The following is a 22,236-nucleotide window of genomic DNA, read 5'->3' as shown; positions in this document are numbered from 1 at the left end:
CATGGAGAGAAACACATTGTCAGCTTCTCAACAGACACCTCTAACTCTAACACATAACTCAATTATGACTACATGAAGTGGCAGTGCCCATACTCACGAGGCATGATGCCCTGGTCTACCAGCTGCTCACGGGTACGTCTCTGCTGTAGCCTCAGCTGAAGGACTGTTGGGGGGGGAGAGCGAGAAAGAAATGTAGACTCTTCAGTAAACACAACCAGAAACTGCCTGCATCTGCGGGTCTAAAGTCATCATGAGTAACTGAGGAATCTGAGGTTCTGTTAGAACGCTAGACACACAGACCAGCAGAGTTTGGACTCCCACGGCCACCACAATTCACTTCCTTTACCACCAGCAGTGTGACAACAATGGAATGTCCGTCAAATCATTAACAAGCCTGGTTGGTTTCACTTGAATCCCTTTTCTGAACAATAATTAAATTACTTAAAACTGTTTCATTCTTTGTTCCTTTTAGCTGCAGCCAAGCCTAATCAAATCCAGCCTAAACTAATTTCAATAATCAAAAGCATTGGAAAATTGTACAGGAACAGATATCAGGGGGAATTGTGAATGATCTCAAATAGCTAAACAGGCAAAACATGATTTCAAACAGAAAAATCAGCTAGCCTACATGTACTTCATTAATAGGCTTGGGCGGTATCTAGATTTTCATACCGTCCTTCTCTCATCCCAGGATTTATGGTATTACCGGCATAGCACACAAGAAAAGCCCATTGGGCCTCTAGTACCAGAAAGCTAACAAAATTAGCACAAACTAATAGCGAGATCACATAGACGCTATCAGCTAAATGCTAACGAGTGGAAACGAACATAAACTAATTGCAAAGAGAGCAAAATCCAGATCATAAAGTTATACAAGCATAGCCAATAGCTACCGAATGTCATTTTCGGTGAGTGTGGACATTTACATGCGAAAGTGAATGAGAGAAATTGTGCAAATGAACAAAGTTGTGATGTGCTACTCTTCAGAAAAGCATGCATGTACAAGGCACAGATGGGAGAAGAAAAAAAAACACTATTAGGAAGCACAGGGAAGAAATAACTCATCCAGAGCTTTTTGATTTCTGGCATGAAGACATACGCTATCTACATTTAGTAGTGAATTACATACAAGTGTAACATCACCTCATGTGCACCGTACAACAGAGATTCACCAATAGACAGAATGCTACGGACTCACCAGGTCGCTTTCTCCCGTTGTGCTATTTACAAACAAACATGTGACTGGCTCATCTGAGATAAGCTTCATAATGTAAAGTAATGTGACAGGTGGAATGAAGAACGCAGTATGCTCAATCTCCTAACGTATGCACAAGTTGACCTCAGGTATTAACTTAAAAAGTAGCTACGAATATGAATATTTATAGAAAAACTTCAAAGAAATCATTGACAGTATTTTTATATTTACTTTTATTTTGACAGGGTAGACAAAGATACCTAGGTCTCTTTTCCAAATGTACCCTCTAGAATAAAATATGAAAATACAGAAACAATATACTGTGCATTGGGGAAGAATTCAGACCCCTTGACTTTTTCATATTTTGTTAAAAATCTCATCAACCTACACACAATACCCCATAATGAAAAAGCAAAACAGGTTTAAGAAATTTTAGCAAATGTATACATTTTTTCAACAGAATTGCTTTATTTACAGAAGTACTCAGACCCTTTGCTATGAGACTCCACATTGAGCTCAGGTGAATCCCGTTTCCATTGATCATCCTTGAGATGTTTCTACAACGTCATTGGAGTCCACCTGTGGTGAATTCAATTGATTGGACATGATTTGGAAAGACACAAACCTGTCTATATAAGGTCCCACAGTTGACAGTGCATGTCAGAGCAAAAACCAAGCCATCACATTTACGTAAGTATTCAGACCCTTTACTCAGTACTTTGAAGCATCTTTGGCAGTGATTACAGCCTTGAGTCTTCTTGGGTATGACGCTACAAGCTTGGCACATCTGTATTTCGGGAGTTTCTCCCATTCTTCTCTGCAGATGCTCTCAAGCTCTTGTCAGATTGGATGGGGAGCGTTGCTGCACAGCTATTTTCAGGTCTCTCCAGAGATGATGTTCAAATCGGGTTCAAGTCCGGGCTCTGGCTGGGCCACTCAAAGACATTGAGACTTGTATCAATGTCTTGTTCCGTTCATCTTTCCCTTGCTCCTGACTAGTCTCCCAGTCCCTGCCACTGAGAAGTAGCTTCCGTCTTGCCACTCTACCATAAAGGTCTGATTGGTGGAGTGCTGCAGAGATGGTTGTCCTTCTGGAAGCTTCTCCCATCTCCACAGAGGAACTGGAGCTCTGTCAGAATGACCATTGGGTTCTTGGTCACCTCCCTGACCAAGGCCCTTCTCTCCCGATTGCTCAGTTTGGCCGGGCAGCCAGCTCCAGGAAGAGTCTTGGTGGTTCCAAACTTCTTCCATTAAAGAAGAATGGAGGCCACTGTGTTTTTGGGGACCTTCAATGCTGCAGAAATGTTTTGGTACCCTTCCCCAGATCTGTGGCTCGACACAATCCTGTCTCGGAGCTCTACGGACAATTCCTTCGAACTCATGGCTTGGTTTTGCTCCAACATGCACTGTCAATTGTGGGACCTTCTATAGATAGACAGGTGTGTTTTTCCAAATCATGTCCAATCAATTGAATTTACCACAGGCGGATTCCAAATCAAGTTGTAGAAACATCTCAAGAATGATCAATGGAAACAGGATGCACCTGAGCTAAATTTCAAGTCTCATAGCAAAAGGTCTGAATACTTATGTAAATAAGGTATTTTTTATTTATTTTTTATTTTTAATCAATTTTAGAATAAGGCTGTAATGTAACAAAATGTGGAAAATGGGAAGGGGTCTGAATACTTCCCAAATGCACTGTAGGGTGTGTCTATATATGGAAAAACATACGTTTTAGAATTTCGACCAATCGATTGTCTGAAAAACCAGACAACTATCGGTCAACCAAGATTATTATTTAAAACAAATTGGGGATAGCCCTTATATGAGTGAACACGTTCCACTGGATAACCATCTAATGAGTGAACATGTAATCCATCTGAAACATTCTTACGTGAGTTTAAAAACAACATTTCATTTTGTTTTGCCATTATTAAGTACAAGTTTTAAATCAGCAAAGGATTTCTGCATAGCTATGAAATCTGACTGTAGTTTTGAAAAAGCTTGATCAACAGTCGGGGCAATAGCATCATCCGCATATTGATGAATTTGACCATTTTTAGCAGATTGACCAATGGTGTTTGTATAAATAGTGAAGAGAACAGGTCCCAAAAACGACCCGTGGTACACATTTATGCACTTCAAGAAATTCAGACTTTAACCCATCAATCCCGATGGCCTGAATTCTGTCACTAAGATAATCAAGAAATGATGAAGAGGCGTCAGAGCTCAGGCCTATAGAGGACAACTTATTAAATAAAATAGCATGATGAACATTATCAAAAGCTTTTGACAGGTCCACGAACAAAGCAGCACATTTCATTGTAGTGTCTGAAGCATTGACAAGATCATTAACAACTAAAGTGGTTGCTGTATTATGCCCAGGCCTAAACCCTGATTGGTTAACATTCAACATACATTTCTCAGATAAAAAAAGAGCAAAGTTGTACATTTACCAACGATTCGAGAATCTTAGCTAGACAACGAAGCCTTGAAATGGGGCGATAATGATTAAGATTCCTACTATCCCCGCCCTTATGGAGTGGCAGAACAAGAGCTGATTACCAGACTTCTGGAATATTTCCTGACAACAATGTTAAATAAAACAAAAGTGGGTTATTGAGCCAACAATGATGGGCGCTACGCACTTAAGCAGACCAGGATCCAATTGGTTGGCCCGTGTGGAATTCCTGTTGTCTATTGCTAGCAAAGCATCCAGGACTTATTATTCTGCAAATAGCCTAAAAGAAAAGCTGAGAATGTCATTTCTCTGATCATTCAGCATGTTTCCTTTATCAGCATCCAGACCAATAACATTGTGAACAGGCGTAGAAGTTCTTTCAAAGAGATAGCCTGCCGAAATAAAACGCATCAATGATGGCATTTCTTTCCGTAATGAGGCCAGTATCTAAATTCATTTGTTCTGGTAGAGGAGGATGTAGAACCCTTCAGGTATTTGACAGTTTTACAGAATTTAGCCGGGTTCCTATTACAATTTGAAGGAGCGGTTACATAATAATCATTAGCTTTTCAGTTTTTTTTTTTTTTTTTTTGCACAATGATTTGATTCCTCAGTTTTTAAAATCTTGCCAGTCTGGACCTAAGCCTGTGTACCCGGCCTTGACACAAGCGTCATCTCTTTTATGAATGACTTCTGATAAATCCGGAGTGTACAAGGCATTCGATCTTCATTTTTTTGAACGGAGCATGATTATCCCCAATAGTATTGACGACTTCTGCAAAGAGGCTAAATGCTATATCAGTTTCAGGGATAGCTGAAATACAATCAAGGTCACTAAAATAAAGAGTGTAAAAAAGCCTGTTCACTGAATTCTTTTTAGTTCCTCTTTGTGATGACACAAGGCTTAGATTTTTGTATTCTCACATGTATGACACAAACAACTGGGCAATGGTCACTAATGTCTTGGGCGAAGACACTAGTAGAGACATATTTCTCTGGTGTATTCGTTAAAATAAGACCAATCAGAGTTGACTTTGAAGGATCTTTAGGGTTGGGCCGTGTAGACTTAGCCACCAGCTGAGTGAGGTTTAGCTCATTACACGTCTTTTAGATTGTCTGAAGCCTGCATTTCACAATCATAATAATTCAGGTCACCCAGAATAATAACTTCTGATTTAGTAAAAGAAGGCAAACTAGTTAACTCCGCGAGTGCACAAAAGGTTAGCGGAGGGAGGACAGACTCCTATAACAGTTATGGACACATTCTTCTCCAGACAAAGGCTTAAAGATAGTAGATACAATTTCTGGGCAAGGGAAATGGATTTCACCAAAAAATGGCCACTCCACCACCTCTACCCTGTCTGTCAGCTCTGAACACATGATAACCATTAATATCAGAGTCCAGAATGTCCCCAGATATCCAGGTTTCAGTCAATACCAGAACGTCCAGATTTTTCTGCATAGCCCAGATTTCTGAATGAAATCTAGTTTAGGAAGTAAGCTCCTAATGTTCAGATGCATCAACCCAAGTCCTTTATGATTTTTAAAGTCCCATGGAAACTCCAACAAGCTACGTTCAATAGGTGGTTGTGGGCCTTGTCGGATGGTTGATATTGATAAAGTTGGTATGGCTATAAGATTGCACAGAACTGCACCATTTGGTCTATCCCTATTAGTAAAAGGAAGAAGAAATTTGAATTACTTTTTGAATTAAGGTTAGCACCATTAGGTCCTAAGTCTGCAGCCAATGTCAATACGAGGAACTCAGAGTAACCAATGATGGAATATAGTCTGGGTTGCCATTTCATTAGATTTCCTTGACTTCATTAGATGTTCAGGAGTCTTACGGCTTGGGGGTAGAAGCTGTTTTGAATCACGTTGAGGGAGAGGTTGTCCTGGCACTACCCCCCCCCCCCCCCCCCCTAGACCGCTGCTACTTTTACCATCTATGCATAGTCACTTTAAAAACTACCTACATGTACATGCTACCTCAACTAACTGGCGCCCACGCACATTGACTCTGTATTGGTACCCCCGTCTATAGTCACACTATTGTTATTTTACTGCTGCTCTTTAATTACTTGCTTGTTACTTTTATATCTCTTATTCTTATCCATATTTTTTTGAAACTGCATTGTTAGTTAGTGGCTCGTAAGTAAGCATTTCACTGTAAGATCTACACCTGTTCTATTCGGAGCATGTGACTAATACAATTTGATTTGAAATCGTCATTTAACTGCACCTCAGATTGCAGCCCAAATAAACGCTTCACAAAGTTCAAGTAACAGACACATTTCAACTGTTCAGACGAGACAATGAATCAGGCCTTCATGGTCGAATTGCTCCAAAGAAACCACAACTAAAAAGGACGCCCATAAGAAGAAGAGACTTGCATGGGCCAAGAAACACGAGCAATGGACATTAGACCGGTGGAAGTCGGTCCTTTGGTCTAGAGTCCAAATTTGAGATTTTTGGTTCAAACCGCCTTGTCTTTGTGAGACGCAGAGTAGGTGAATGGATGATCTCCGCATGTGTGGTTCCCACTCTTAAGTGAAGCATGGAGGAGGTGGTGTGATGGTGCTTTGCTAGTGACACTGCCAGTGACTTATTTAGAATTCAAGGCACACTCACAGCAATACGCCATCGCATCTGGTTTGCGCTAAGTGGGACTACCATTTGTTTTTCAACAGAACAATGACCCAACACACCTCCAGGCTGTGTAAGGGCTATTTGACCAAGGAGGAGAGTGATGGAGTGCTGCATCAGATGACCTGGCCTCCACAATCACCCGACCTCAACCCAATTGAGATGGTTTGGGATGAGTTGGACCGCAGAGTGAAGGAGAAGCAGCCAACAAGTGCTCAGCATAAGTGGGAAGTCCTTCAAGACTGTTGGAAAAGCATTCCAGGTGAAGCTGATTGAGAGAATGCCAAGAGTGTGCAAAGCTGTCATCAAGGCAAAGGGTGGCTACTTTGAAGAATCTCAAATATATGTTGATTTGTTAACAGTTTTTTGGTTACTACATGACTCCATGTGTTATTTCATTGTTTTGAAGTCTTCACTATTATTCTACAATGTAGAAAATAGTAAAAATAAAGAAACCTTTGCATGAGTAGAGGTGTCCAAACTTTTGACTGCTACTGTAGGTGTGCACACATGCATACACCGGCAACAAGTTTACATGCAATGAAGAGGCGACTCCGGGATGCTGGCCTTCTAGGCAGAGTTGCAAAGAAAAAGCCATCTCTTAGACTGGCCAATAAAAGATTAAGATGGGCAACAACAAAAAACATACACTGGAACTATGGCTTAGAAAGCCAGCATCCCGAAGTAGCCTCTTCACTGTTGACGTTGAGACTGGCATTTTGCGGGTACTATTTAATGAAGCTGCCAGTTGAGGACTTGTGAGGCATCTGTTTCTCAAACGAGACACTAATGTACTTGTCCTCTTACTCAGTCGTGCACCGGGGCATCCCACTCCTCTTTCTATTCTGGTTAGAGCCAGTTTGCGCTGTTCTGTGAAGGGAGTAGTACACATCGTTGTGTCAGATCTTTAATAGCCTTAATTTCTCAGAACAAGAATATACTGACGTGTTTCAGAAGAAAGTTATTTGTTTCTAGCCATTTTGAGCCTGTAATCGAAATCACAAATGCTGATGCTCCAGTTGCTCAACTAGTCTAAAGGCCAGTTTTATTGCTTCTTTAATCAGCACAGCAGTTCTCAGCTGTGCTAACATAATTGCAAAAGGGTTTTATAATGCTCAATTAGCCTTTTAAAATGGTAAACTTAGATTAGCAAACACAACGTGCCATTGGAACACAGGAGTGATGGTTGCTGATAATGGGCCTCTGTACGCCTATGTAGATATTCCATTTAAATTATATATATATATATATATATATATATATATATATATATATATATATATATATATATATATAATTATTTTTTTAAATCAGCCGTTTCGAGCTACAATAGTCATTTACAACATTAACAATGTCTACAGTATTTCTGATCAATTTGATGTTATTTTAATGGACAAACATTTTTTTTGCTTTTCTTTCAATAACAAGGAAATCTCTAAGTGACCCCAAACTTTTGAACAGTAGTGTAAGTATCGTAATATCGTATTCCTGCAGTTCCTGGAAATTCCCAGCCCGAACACACACACACAAAAACAGAGAGACAGAGAGAGAGAGAGACAGAGACACACTAAGCAGTGGTTCCTAAGCTGTGGGTCGGCTCAGTGACCACAGTTCAGGTCAGCTCAGAGGGTGAGAGATTCTGACTAGGATTCCAAGGAGGCTGACATGCTTGACACTTTCACCACTCCCCTGTGATTAAACTTTCAACAGTACAACGTCTGAAGTGCATGGGATGTATTGTTGGTGAATCAGAATCTGGGTTTACAGGAGACCTTGAATATGGAGATTCTGCTTTAAGCCTAGGAAGCAGCCATTAAATCTACCATTCACCAGCATTTCAAGCTAAATAATGTCAAAACCCATACAACGCTGTGAAGTGCAGAGCCTGAGCTATGACGTAATATATCGCATGTTACTGAGCTGGAGGGTTCCAATTTATACGCTTTTATCAGTACCCACATCTGCTATTTTCAACCCATATACGAGTGTTAAGGGTTAAAAGACCATCACAGTTGTAAACAAAGACACTATAAACATGATTATAGCAGGTTCACTGGAGTTCCATCTTCCAGGCTTTGAGTAGGAAGGTCTTCTCAAGCATAGCACTGCTCAAGTGACCAACCAATCAACCACATCTATCACAGTGGAGCAAAACAAAATGATCATTATGTATGAGAAACAGACTTCCTGTGTAGGGTGACCAATATAAAATCAGTCGGGCTGATATCCTTAAGCCATCTAAGCTGTCATTAGGAACTGGCAAACAGAATGGCGTTTCTAAAGCCCCATTCAAACCAGTAATCATGTGTTCATTCATCAGTGCCATAGCCATACGCATAGAGCTGCCAGAACAACAACTGTGCAATGTGAGTAGATTGCCTGCATGCTAGAAAGCTGATTACTTATTATTACCAGTCTGTTTCACTGTGAGTCAGCTGAGAACATCCAGTGAGTACAGATGGTCACAACTCAAAAGCAACAATCAATTTGACGATCACCATAGTGTGTGCTTGTTTCTCCTCCCCACTCACCGTTCTTGCGTTCGTTGAGGGGGGGCAGGTTGCTGCTGGGCTGCAGGGTCAGCTCCTCCAGCTCATGGGTGACCGCCTCACTCTGGGGACTGGGCACCAGCAGACCCAACATCTCATAATCCCCCTCTGCTCTGGGCAGCCCCTGGGGCTCCATCTCCACAGGGGAGGAAATCAGGGGGCTCCCTAGTAACCAGCAGGGGCAGTTACCGTCCCGGTGTGATGTCACGATGATCTCTGCATGGGAAGAGAGAATAGGATATTTTTTTCCCCCCCATGTTTTTTTTTTATACAAGACACAAAGAACAGTACAGGGATGTGTTCAAAGGCTAAATCAACTTTTACACTTATAAATGAGTAAAGAATGTTACAACATGCCCTGGGATAAGAGTGTTCTTCTAAACTCAACATGATTTCCAGGTTGACATCAATGGCATGACTCCTCAACCTACTGGGAGTGATGGTGTGGAATGTCTAATATAGAACCAACCACCTGGAAGAGTTCTAACCATATTATTCATTTAGGAGGTATTGATGTGTGTGTGAGTAAAATACCCGTTTTAACCAACAGTTATAAGAAAGAAGCTCAGTCACTAAGATGAATGAATCGTGTCCAGAGTTGCCTAACTGATGGTGGTTTGAAACAGTGGGAATGGAAAGACTTAACACTAGAACTGCCATTGGCCACTGAAAAACAACATCTGCCAAAACAAAATAAGCTGTCCTGCTCCTTCCATGACTTTTCCTAAATGTTTGTATTTTACACTGCTCATTTGTCTGAATTTTGAAATCACAAACAGAAAAGCATTTAGAGCCTTTTTACCAGTTTTCACACCTATTCCGAACTTAACCCCCCCATGACAATGTGTTATAGAACATTGGTACCCAGCCAGGCGCTAATGAGTCTCTCTCTCTCCTCACTGAATGACAAAACGGATGAATGGACGATAATTGTGCACCTTAATTCAGAATTACATTTAAATTTGGCCTAACTGAATGATGAGGGTAAAGGTTGATTTCATTTAGAAAGACACTAGTGTAATGAGGAGTTTGTGTATGCCTATTCATCAGCAAATCATTTGTCCACGCGCCTTACGGGTTCATACCATTCTCTTATGTTTTACTTTGTAAAAAGAAGCTGTTATGGAAGTGTTATATTTACTATAAATATTACTAATCAAATGTATTGTAAGGGAAACTAAAACACGCTGTGTTGCAGTAGGCCTTTAGAATAATGCAAAACATATCCTTTAACAAGTTGATGAGCGGGAAGAAAACGATGCCAGTCAGCCTGCACAGCCGGCTCATCAAAACTACACAGTTTCACACACAAGAGTTAGCCTATAGACTAGATTAAAGTGACAATCTGATGAGTGACTATTAGGCCTATCAGTTATCAAATTGTACATGAATAGATGGGTGCATCTTGTAATTGAGAGATGCAGGGAAAGGAGCATAACTTTATGAAATCCTCATTCCGATTCACATGCAGGTAAAACATTTTGATTTCTATATAGTATCACAAAGAGCTCAAAATTAAAGTGGCCCAGCTCGATTTCCAAATGTCACTTTTTCCAAGAATATCCATGCATTCAGCACATGACCACTCACGCAGCAGCATTGATCTGGCTACTACGCAAACACTAGTAACAAACTTAAAATGTAAATATGCTATTCTGTCGTCAATGGCTGAACAGGCGATAGAAACGCAATGGTGCATGTTACTTCAATGAACGGAATGATGAGGGTGATTGCTGGATTTGAATGATGAGAGTGAAAAGGATGATTGAATTTAGAACAATAGTGTAATGGTCTAATTATTTTATTATGAAAGGCTGGAAATGGTATATAATTTCCCCTTGGAGAGGCAAATCAGACACTGAGTACAACATACAATTATATATTTGCACAAATATTTCTTCATGCAATTCATTATTTCTAATAGTTTATGCACTATTTATCAAGTGTTGGTGCTTATGTTTGCACACCTTGCAGGTTGATATGCATCTGATGCAGTGGTGGATAAAGTACCCAATTGTTATACTTGAGTAATGACTCAAGTAAAAGTCACCCAGTAAAATACTACTTGAGTAAAAGTCTGAAAGTATTTGGTTTTAAATATACTTAAGAATCAAAATTAAATGTAACTGCTCAAATATACAGGATCAGTGTCCCTATACCGGGACAGTTGAGCTAATGTGCGCTAATGTGATTAGTATGACAGTTGTAACAGCAAACTTTCCAGGACATAGACATGTATTATATGGGCAGAAAGCTGAAATTCTTGCTAATTTAACTGCACTCTCCAATTTACAGTAGGTATTACAGTGAAATAATGCCATGCTATTGTTTGACGAGAGTGCACAGTTATGTACTTGAAAATATATAAATAAACCAAATTAGGCACATTTGGGCAGACTTGATACAACATTTTGAACAGTAATGCAATGGTTCATTGGATCAGTCTAAAATGTTGCACACACACATACACTGCTGCCATCTATTGGCCAAAATATAAATTGTGGCTAGACTCCTAAGTCATATAATGGCCTCTCTTTTGCATTTCAAAGAAGGAACAAAAAATAAATAGAAAAGTCACGTTTTTTTCTTTGTATTATCTTTTACCAGATTTAATGTGTTATATTCTCCTACATTCATTTCACATTTCCACAAACTTCAAACTGTTTCCTTTCAAACGGTATCAACAATATGCATATCCTTGCTTCAGGTCCTGAGTAACAGGCAGTTAGATTTGGCTATGTCATTTTAGGTGAAACGATAAAAAAAAGGGGGATACGATCCTTAAGAGGTTTTAAAGTAAAAGTATAAATTATTTCAAATTCCTTAAATTTAGCAAACTTGATGGCATAATTTTCTTGTTTTTGTATTTAGGATAGCCAGGGGCACACTCCAACACTCAGACATAATTTACAAACAAAACGTAGGGATGACCAGGAATGTTCTCTTGATAAGTGCATGAATTGGACCATTTTCCTGTCCTGCTAAGCATTAAAAATGTAACAAGTAATGTTGGGTGTCCGGGAAAATGTATGGAGTAAAAAGTACAGGATTATTTTTTGGAATGAAGTAAAAGTTGTCAAAAATATAAAATAGTAAAGTACAGATACCCCCAAAAACTACTTAAGTAGTACTTTATAGTATTTTTACTGAAGTACTTTACACTACTGATCTGATGCATATGCTAAATGGGTGGCCCAGCAACGTTCTCTAGCGGGTACTTATAGGCTGAAAGGCCAGGCGGTTCTAGTGTTAAGGGAGCAAAACAAACAGTTTGGCAACTATAGTTCCTAATAACCGGTTTATTATGATGGTTCCGGGTCCCACCATCAGCTCCATTCAGCCATTCAAACCACATCCATCTAGGGCTAAGGGGCACAATCCTGACATGTTGGTATTGGCATGGCACCATGCAGCTACGTTCTTACTTTGCCTCGCCTCTGGACTCAAGACGCAGCACCAACATTCCAACCAATGTACCAACTTAAAGGTCAAAGATTTTAAAAGCTTCTAGGTACATGGCCTCACACACACACACTTCATAACTTTTGTTCACAACCACATTTTTTTAAATGATCTGTAACCAACTTCAGAATACAATACTTGAGACCATATCTGGGATTTTCTGTGAATCCCTTGAGGATTGTTGATTCTCTACATGGAAACATTCCTCTCTTCGTTCATTACTGTTGCCATTCCGTTGCTGTAGTCCAATCCTTTCAATAACTTAATTGTTACATCTGTTGGATAATAAACATTATCTTAGTGATTTGAGCGCAGCCACTCCTTAAATGGCCACTGTTACTAAGAGACCCAGCAGTCTCACACACACACACACACACACACACAAATATACAAGAGTCACTGTGTACAGATACAGAAGACACAACCACTGTTCTGCCATGTTTGACTTTAGTGTGCCTCATGAGACAAATATCCATTATCAGTATCTACGGTTATGATTTCTTTTCCAAGAAGAAAAACTGGTGACAGTGGGGACACTAGATACTACAGACGTCGATGAGTAACCAAGCAGCTATCAACCAATTTATGCCTTATCCATTGGTTTACATGACCGCCAATCTACAGCAGTCTTTATTTCAGATCATATGTACTGGACCAAAGTGTCCCCGCAAGTACATCTAAACACACAAATATTCACATTTCAAGAGGTAAGAGCAGCAACTTATTTAATCTGGTCAGTCAGCACTCGCCTTCCACCTCTCCTCAGCCAAACAGAGGAAGTCGAGCCCACCACATGAGCCAGTTAAAATACAGTTCAGTTCAAATTAAATATTACTTTATCTTGAGGCTCTGGGTATTCAACGTATTATGTCACTGGAGACTGGACCCAGGTTAGAACAATAAAGTCAGTCTGTCTGGTGCAGGAAAGATGGGCTGGAGACTGACTGTGATATTAGGGTTGCTCTGAAGAGGGTGCAAGGTTCTGAACGTAGCAGAAAACCCATTAGAGATTCAATGAATAGAGCTGACACGATCCCCAACTCCACACCACACGATCCCCAACTCCACTCCACACGATCCCCAACTCCACTCCACACGATCCCCAACTCCACACCACACGATCCCCAACTCCACACCACACGATCCCCAACTCCACACCACACGATCCCCAACTCCACACCACACGATCCCCAACTCCACTCCACACGATCCCCAACTCCACTCCACACGATCCCCAACTCCACTCCACACGATCCCCAACTCCACTCCACACGATCCCCAACTCCACACCACACGATCCCCAACTCCACACGATCCCCAACTCCACACGATCCCCAACTCCACACCACATGATCCCCAACTAAGTTGTGTGTGTTCTAGGGTTGTGGTGGTCATGACTTTGTCAGCCGGCCAGTCATGCAAAAGACAATTGTTTTAGACGGTTATACCATGGATCATTTAGCTATTGGATTTAGAATTTTAGGACCCTTTCAGGTATCTGTTTCTAATTTGTAATACATTTGTAAAAACCTTTTTTTGCTTTGTCATTATGAGGTATTGTGTGTAGATTGATGAGGAAAACTCATTTAATCAATTTTAGAATAAGGTTGTTACACAACAAAATGTGGAAAAGTCAAAGGGTCTGAATACTTCCCGAATGCAAATAAAATGTTATTAGTGACATGTGCCGCATACAACAGGTGTAGACCTTACAGTGAAATGCTTATTTACGAGCCCCTAACCCGTTTCAAAAAATACAGATAAGAATAAGAAATAAAAGTAACTAGTAATTAAAGGAGGAGCAGTAAGAAATAACATGTACAGGAGGGTGCCGGTACAGAGTCAGTGTGCACCGGTTAGTTGAGGTACTATGTACATGTAGGAAGTGTTATTAAAGTGACTATGCATAGATGACAACAGAGAGTGGCAGTGGTGTGTAGAGGGGAGGGGGGGGGGCAATGTGAATAGTCTGGGTAGCCATTTGACTAGATGTTCAGGAGTCTTATGGCTTGGTGGTAGAAGCTGTTTAGAAGCCTCTTGGACCTAGGCTTGGCGCTCAGGTACCGCTTGCCGTGTGGTAGCAGAGAGAACAGTCTATGACTAGGGTGGCTGGAGTCTGCACTGTATAGGACTATGCGTATTAGAGCTTATGTGTCTGGGTCTTTCGAATGAATCATCACCTTAGAGAGCAGGGTCCATTTCATTGTGTTAGGCTTTGAAACAACATCCACAACGACCATGTTGCCTTACCTCCCTACTCTTCCACACACTGTACATAGATTTTCTATTGTGTTATTGACTGTACGTTTGTTTATGTGTAACTCTGTGTTGTTGTTTTGTCGCAGTGCTTTGCTTTATCTTGGCCAGGTCGCAGTTGTAAATGAGAACTTGTTCTGAACTGGCCTACCTGGTTAAATAAAGGTTAAATAAAAATACAAAATGTTGTTGAACTTCTTCAAATTGATCAATCACAGTGAGGTGAGTGTTAAAAACCTGATATTGTTTTGCAGTTAAATGCAATGAAAAATCACATCAAACACTTACATTGATGTCAGAGTGGTTAGAGGGACAATAGAGCCCTGAGTACCAGGCCATTAGCGACCTGATGGTCGTTAGCAAGTTGGCTACTATCTACGCATGTCCAGAGTGTAGAAGAGATTACCGTGACTCAACGGTCATGTGGAACTTTACTGTGGTCATGACTGCTGGTGTGGCGGTAATACGGTCACTGCAACAGCTCTGGTCTGTTCTACACAACATGAGTCTGAAAGTTCCAGCGTTGTGCCCTAGTGAGGGGAGTGCAGCCCGTCACAGCCGGTTCTGAGTTTCTAAAAGAGGACATTTCAAAAGAGGCTGTTGAGTCTCAGATTCAGCTCCTAAATTTTACCCGAACTCCCGTTTCTTCCAGATGTAAGTAGTTGCCCTTAATATCAGACTTAGGCCTAATATCATTGGAACCAACTCACTGTTCCTAGGCAGTCATTGAAAATAAGAATTTGTTCTTAACTGACTTGCCTAGTTAAATAAAAGGTAAAATAAATTTAAATGTAGGTTGATGTAGCCTAATCCTTCTGTTTGAATGGTGTAGGTACCTTTTCTACCATGGATTGTTAATTTTATTAGTAAAATGCCTACCTGTTACTATTGCTAGACAACTGAATGTTGGCCAAAATGTGTTTATATAGCATAATAGGAGTAATAATTAAAAAAAAAGTTGTTGATTTAGTAACATTCAGTATGGAAACGTTCTCTCATAATGCCATTCCTTACCACCGCTGGAAGAAGGGGTGAAGGAGAACGAGGAAGAGAGACTTCTGCCTGGGTCCAGCTGCTACAGCACACTAAGCCATGGCGACCTGGGAACAGAAGACAGAGACTATTTAAAATTACATTCTGCTACAAACCACAATTAATGCTCTACCAGAATTAACAAAGCATTTTGTGCAAATTTGAATGTCGATGACCTTGACCACCAACCTTTGTAAGATGTGTATCAGATCAGAAAATCATGAACGCATATGAACACAGTGGTCCCTGCAGTGTAGACTCAAACCGGTGTGATTAGAACGTGTAGTCACAACAGTCAGCATTTGAGCTGGCCACACTTTTTTTCCACAAAGTCTTTACAATGTTATGTCCTCAATGTGAGCAGTTTATTATGGATGCAATGCTCAGACAGTCACAGAAGTAGCATAACACAATTCTCATCCAAATCTGAAAATGTAGGCTACAATAATCCTAATGCTAACTGAGTAAAGAGTGAGCTAACACTAGCGGTCATATATAGCCAACTATCGGCTGAGAAACCATAAGTGAGTAGTTTCCCACGGTGAGTAGTTTGTGCGTGCCGCCATGTTCGTTTTTCTGCGTCAACCAAACATGAGGTGACAAGATGAGTTGGGTCTGTTTGCAGTATGCCTGTTGAAGGGAGTGCGTCATCTACCATCATTCACTTACGGAAGTTTACTTGAAAGACGAGTGAACCATCCCTTCTCGTTTTGCTATAAACATTGTTTGTCTGAGACATTTACGTGACACACAGAACGCATTGAATGATGTCAACAAACAAGGCTCCACACAGACAGCAAATGGCTTAGCATTAGCTCATCATAATCAGTACAACCTTCAAAAAATGACAAACAAAAATAGATACAACATGTAAAGTGTTGGTCCCATGTTTCATGAGCTGAAATAAGATATCCCAGAAATGTTCCATACGCACAAAAGCTTATTTCTCTTAAAATGTTGTGTTAGTGAGCATTTCTCCTTTGCCAAGATAATCCATCCACCTGACAGGTGTGGCATATCAAGAAGCTGGTTAAATAGCGTGATCATTACACAGGTGCACCTTGTGCTGGGGACAATAAAAGGCCACTAAAATGCACATCACACAACACCACAGATGTCTCAAGTTGAGGGAGCGTGCAATTGGTATGCTGACTGCAGGAATGTCCACCAGAGCTGTTGACAGACAAGTGAATATTAATTTCTCTACCATAAGCCACCTCCATCAATTTAGAGAATTTGGCAGTATGTCCAACCAGCCTCACAGACCACATGTAACCACTCCAGCCCAGGACCTCCACATCCGGCTTCTTCACCTGCAGGATCGTCTGAGACCAGCCACACTGACAGCTGATGAAACGGTTTGCAAAACCGAAGAATTTCTGCACAAACTGTCAGAAACCATCTCAGGGAAACTCATCTGCGTGCTCGTCGTCCTCACAAGGACCTGACCACAGTTCGGCGTCGTGACCGACTTCAGTGGGCAAATGCTCACCTTCTATGGCCACTGGCATGCTGGAGAAGTGTGCTCTTCACAGATGAATCCCAGTTTCAACTGTAGGCAGACGGCAGACAGCGTTTGGCGTCATGAGGGCGAATGTTTTGCTGATGTCAATGTTGTGAACAGAGAGTCCCATGGTGGCGGTGGGGTTAAGGTATGGGTAGGCATAAGTTACAGATAATGAACACAATTGCATTTTATTGATGGCAATTTGAACGCACAGAGATAACGGGGGGCCCATTGTCGCGCCAATCACCTGCCATCAGCTCATGTTTCAGCATGATAATGCATGGCTCCATGTCGCAAGGATCTGTACACAATTCCATGAAGCTGAAAAAGTCCCAGTTCTTCCATGGCCTTCATACTCACCAGACATGCCACCCATTGAGCTTGTTTGGGATGCTCTGTATCGACGTGTACGACACCGTGTCCCAGTTACATTTTACATTTTAGGCGTCATTTAGCAGACGCTCTTATCCAGAGCGACTTACAGTAGTGAATGCATACATTTCATATTTGTTTCTTTTTTTCCCCTCTGTACTGGTCCCCCGTGGGAATCGAACCCACAACCCTGGCGTTGCAAACACCATGCTCTACCAACTGAGCCACATGGGACCAGTTCCCGCCAATAGCCAGCAACTTCGCACAGCCTTTGAAGGGGAATGGCCAAATTCCACAGGCAACAATCAACAGCCTGATCAACTCTATGCGAAGGAGATGTGTCGTGCTGCATGAGGCAAATGGTGGTCACACCAGATACGGACTGGTTTTCTGATCCACGCCCATACCTTTTTTTTTCAAGGTATCTGTGACCAACAGATGCATACCTGTATTCCCAGTCATGTTAAATCCACAGATTATGGCCTAATTTATTCATTTCAATTGACTGACTTCGTTATATGAACTGTAACTCATTAAAATCTTTGAAGTTGTTACATGTTGCGTTTATATTTTTGTTCAGTGTATTTTAAAAACACCCGTCCATTACAATCTACGCAAGAATCGGAATGAAAGATTTATCACCACTACTTGAAAACGTAAATAAAACATTAAAAAAATGAAATGACTACCACACAAACCATTTTCTGATAGTGATTTATTGATACAAGTGGCGGTGATACTGATGATTTGTCACCACAGATGGTTTGTTTACATTTCTACCGTTGTGGCTAGATGGAGTAGCTAGTCCTACAACAGCACTATCTAGTGGTGGCAACTGTAGCACTATAGCTAAGCCCAACCCTTTTTGTAACCTTAACATCCTACATTAATTCACCTAACCTGCTTTGTTAGTTCTCCTAACCTGCCACGTTAATTATCCTAACCTGCTACGTAAACAAACATCTGTCGAGACAAATCATCAGTATAACCACACCGGTAGCCAATCACCCCTGATACTCACTTGGAGCCATTCAGTGGTTGTTGTTTATGTATGTAGCTAGCGGGCTAAGTTGTAGCATTAGCAATGTCTTTCAAAAGGAGATGACTCACAAATGATACAATTCTGGAGACTTTTGCAAATTCTGACAATGAATCCGAGTATGACAGTGAGGAATCAGGCTGAGAGAAAGATAAAACCAGACTATGTGCTTGACTATAATCACAAAATGGGGACTCAGAAAACCACCAAGTGGTATAAGAATACATTTTCTTCATCTGATCAACACTGCAGTGGTTTCTGAAAGTACAGAATAAAGAGGAATTATTAGTAATTAGAAAATAAATCAGGATATAGAAATAAAACAATATTACAAGTAACATAACTGAAGAGCTCCACAAGCAGGCAGGGCAGAGATACGCAGGCCAAATTAATACACAGGTCAATGCAATGGTCATGATACGACCAGGACATTTTCAAAGGATACAACAAAAGCTAATACTTATTTGATGCCATTAGCATTGTTTTACAGAACTATTAGAAAAATGTATGAAGGTTATGAAATCAGTTCCTTATGTGAAATAAGTTCCTTGTAAAACTAAACCATCTAGTGTTCAGCGAAATAACAACAATGCCAAATACTGGTAGGCTAGTCAAATCATGTACATCCGATCACATTAACCATTACTCTCTCGCGGGAATTTCACTAATGGTCCGTATGTAGCCAAACGTAGCTGCTGCTCATTCTGTTTGCTCGAAAATTGATAAAATGGTTAAAAATAAAAAAATAAAAAACGTATTTATTTATTTTATAAAAGGCCCATGTCCATAGAGACACATACCAGCTCTACTGGTAGTACTGCTACTACCAGCAGTACTACACCTGCACCTGTCGACAACACAAGTTGTTCTGCTTCCACGAGCACATCCAATGCTAACATTGAAAACACCCTAAAGTTTCTAAAACTGTTTGAATGGTGTCTGTGAGTATAACAGAACTAATTTGGCAGGCCAAAAAATGAGAAGATTCCAAACAGGAAGCGCTCTCTCTGACTATTTCTTGATCATCTCTAACCAAAACAGGGGATCTCTGGCATAACGTGACATTTTCTAACGCTCCCATAGGCTCTCAGAAGGCGCCAGAACGATGAATGGTGGCTTTGCAGGCCATGGCTGAAAAACATTAGCACATTTGGATAGTGGTCGATCTGAGGACAATGAGACTGAGGCGCGTGCACGAGCCAACACCATGTTTACTTTCTCTCTCTTTGAACGAAAACAACAACTCCCGGTCGGAATATTATCGCTTTTTTAAGAGAAAAAAATTGCATAAAAATTGATTTTAAACAGCGTTTGACATGCTTCGAAGTACGGTAATGGAACATTTTGAAATTTTTTGTCACGAAACGCGTCGGGCGCGTCACCCTTCGGATAGTGTCTTGAACGCACGAACAAAACGCCGCTATTTGGATATAACTATGGATTATTTTGAACCAAACCAACATTTGTTATTGAAGTAGAAGTCCTGGGAGTGCATTCTGATGAAGAACAGCAAAGGTAATCAAACTTTTCTAATAGTAAATCGGAGTTTGGTGAGTACCACACTTGGTGGGTGTCAAAATAGCTAGCCTGTGATGGCCGGGCTATCTACTCAGAATATTGCAAAATGTGCTTTCACCGAAAAGCTATTTTAAAATCGGACATAGCGAGTGCATAAAGGAGTTCTGTATCTATAATTCTTAAAATAATTGTTATGTTTTTTGTGAACGTTTATCATGAGTAATTTAGTAAATTCACCGGAAGTGTTCGGTGGGAATGCTAGTCACATGCTAATGTAAAAAGCTGGTTTTTGATATAAATATGAACTTGATGGAACAAAACATGCATGTATTGTATAACATAATGTCCTAGGATTGTCATCTGATGAAGATCATCAAAGGTTAGTGCTGCATTTAGCTGTGGTTTGGGTTTATGTGACATTATATGCTAGATTGAAAAATGGGTGTCTGGCTGGGTACTCTGCTGACAATCTAATGTTTTGCTTTCGTTGTAAAGCCTTTTTGAAATCGGACAGTGTGGTTAGATTAACGAGTCTTGTCTTTAAAATGGTGTAAAATAGTCATATGTTTGAGAAATTGAAGTAATAGCATTTCTAAGGTATTTGAATATCACGCCACGGGATTACACTGGCTGTTGAGTCCCACCTAGCCCATAGAGGTTAAGTGTTCCCTTTATTTTTTTGAGCAGTGTATATTCAATGTGCGGGACAAAATTGAGGCTATGATTAAGTTGGGGCTCTCTATGATTAAGTTGGAACACACAGGTATTCCCATCATTCTATGATTTTCTGTGTGCAATTGAACTCAAATTTACGGACAATGTCAAATGTGAGATTGCGAAGCATCCGAGTGAGTTGGGTACGCAATTATGCAGGTACTTTCCCGAAACGGCCGACACAAACAACTGGATTCGTTATCCCTTCATGCCCTACCTCCAGTCCACTTACCGATATCTGTACAAGAGAGCCTCATCGAAATTGCAACAAGCGGTTCTGTGAAAATTGAATTTAAATCAGAAGCCACTGCCAGATTTCTGGATTGAGCTGCTCTGAGCATGTCCTTCCTTGGCAAATCACACTGTTAGGACCCTGATAACCTTTGCAACCATGTACCTATGTGAGAGTGGATTCTCGGCCCTCACTAGCATGAAAACTAAATACAGGCACAGACTGTGTGTGGAAAATGATTTAAGACAGACTCTCCAATACAACCCAACACTGCAGAGTTATGTGCATCCTTTCAAGCACACCCTTCAAATTAACCTGTGGTGAGTTATTCAAAATTTTCGATGAACAAATAAGGTTTTATATGTAAGATGGTTAAATAAAGAGCAAGATTATTATTATTATTTGTGCCCTGGTCCTATAAGAGCTCTTTGTCACTTCCCAAAAGCTGGGTTGTGACAAAAACTTACACTCATTCTTATGTTTAATAAATGTATCGTATAGTGTGTGTGTGGCAGGCTTATAATTATGGCAAAAAAAATACATTTGTGAGTGCGATGACCCTGGTGCTAGAGGGGGTACGCAGCTGGAGGTTGAATGTTTGAAAGGGTACGGGATTCTAAAAAGTTTTGGAACCACTGTTCTGTGAATTAATGAGGCGGAACGTACCTCATTTCAAACTATAAAATTGAGAAGTTGAAACACACATTATTGATAATTAGCAGGCAGCGTGTCTCGGTTTGAGGGCAGTTGTCCTGTTGCGTCACAATCACATTTAGGAACAGTGAGTAAATTCTGACAACACTCGCATAACAAAACTCACGCTGGGGGGACCGTTAAGTGATATTTGAAACTCACAAGTAAGAAGGACAAAGGGATTCTCTGGTACAGCCATGTGCACCACATCATTGCGCTCTGGCTCTGTTGTATGTGATTCTTGCTAGCGGTCACTCAAATGGCGAGGGGCTGAATCTGATTGGCTGGAACTTGAATTGCTAGGGTGCTGGCCAATGTGGGGGGAAAATGAAGGAAAAAAATGGCACAGCACAGCTTACTGAAAACAGACGCTTCAAACTAGGGATTTCGTGACTAATTGAGGTAACTGTAATTCTGCATGTACAAACTAGACATTGACACACCCAGCCCAAAGTGGGGGGGGTTTAAAAAAAATACTTACTAGTCGCCAAAGTACCAAAGCATACAGGCTACCTGAGACAAAAACAGAGGTATTGCAAAAAAACACTGGGACTGCAGGG

General features: G+C 40.7%; 1 protein-coding gene across 2 annotated transcripts in view; it reads right to left on the bottom strand.

Annotated features, from left to right (window-relative positions):
- The window catches only part of mrtfba (myocardin related transcription factor Ba), a 47,172-nt gene that overhangs the window by 15,351 nt on the left and 9,585 nt on the right, over window positions 1-22,236 (bottom strand). Inside the window, exons 2-4 of one of the 2 annotated variants that reach the window (XM_029764896.1) lie at window positions 15,449-15,669; window positions 8,834-9,067; window positions 98-163 (exon numbers count right to left, since the gene is read on the bottom strand). In XM_029764896.1, the coding sequence (XP_029620756.1) occupies window positions 98-163; window positions 8,834-8,987 (220 nt within the window). In that variant the 5' untranslated portion in view covers window positions 8,988-9,067; window positions 15,449-15,669. The remainder of the gene's footprint in view (window positions 1-97; window positions 164-8,833; window positions 9,068-15,448; window positions 15,670-22,236) is intronic. The other variant, XM_029764895.1, reaches the window with a different exon arrangement.

Source organism: Salmo trutta, chromosome 10 (genome assembly GCF_901001165.1).
Source record: "Salmo trutta chromosome 10, fSalTru1.1, whole genome shotgun sequence".
NCBI lineage: Eukaryota > Metazoa > Chordata > Actinopteri > Salmoniformes > Salmonidae > Salmo > Salmo trutta.
The sequence above is the reverse complement of the archived record's forward strand: the minus strand, read 5'-3'. Positions and strand labels throughout refer to the sequence as shown.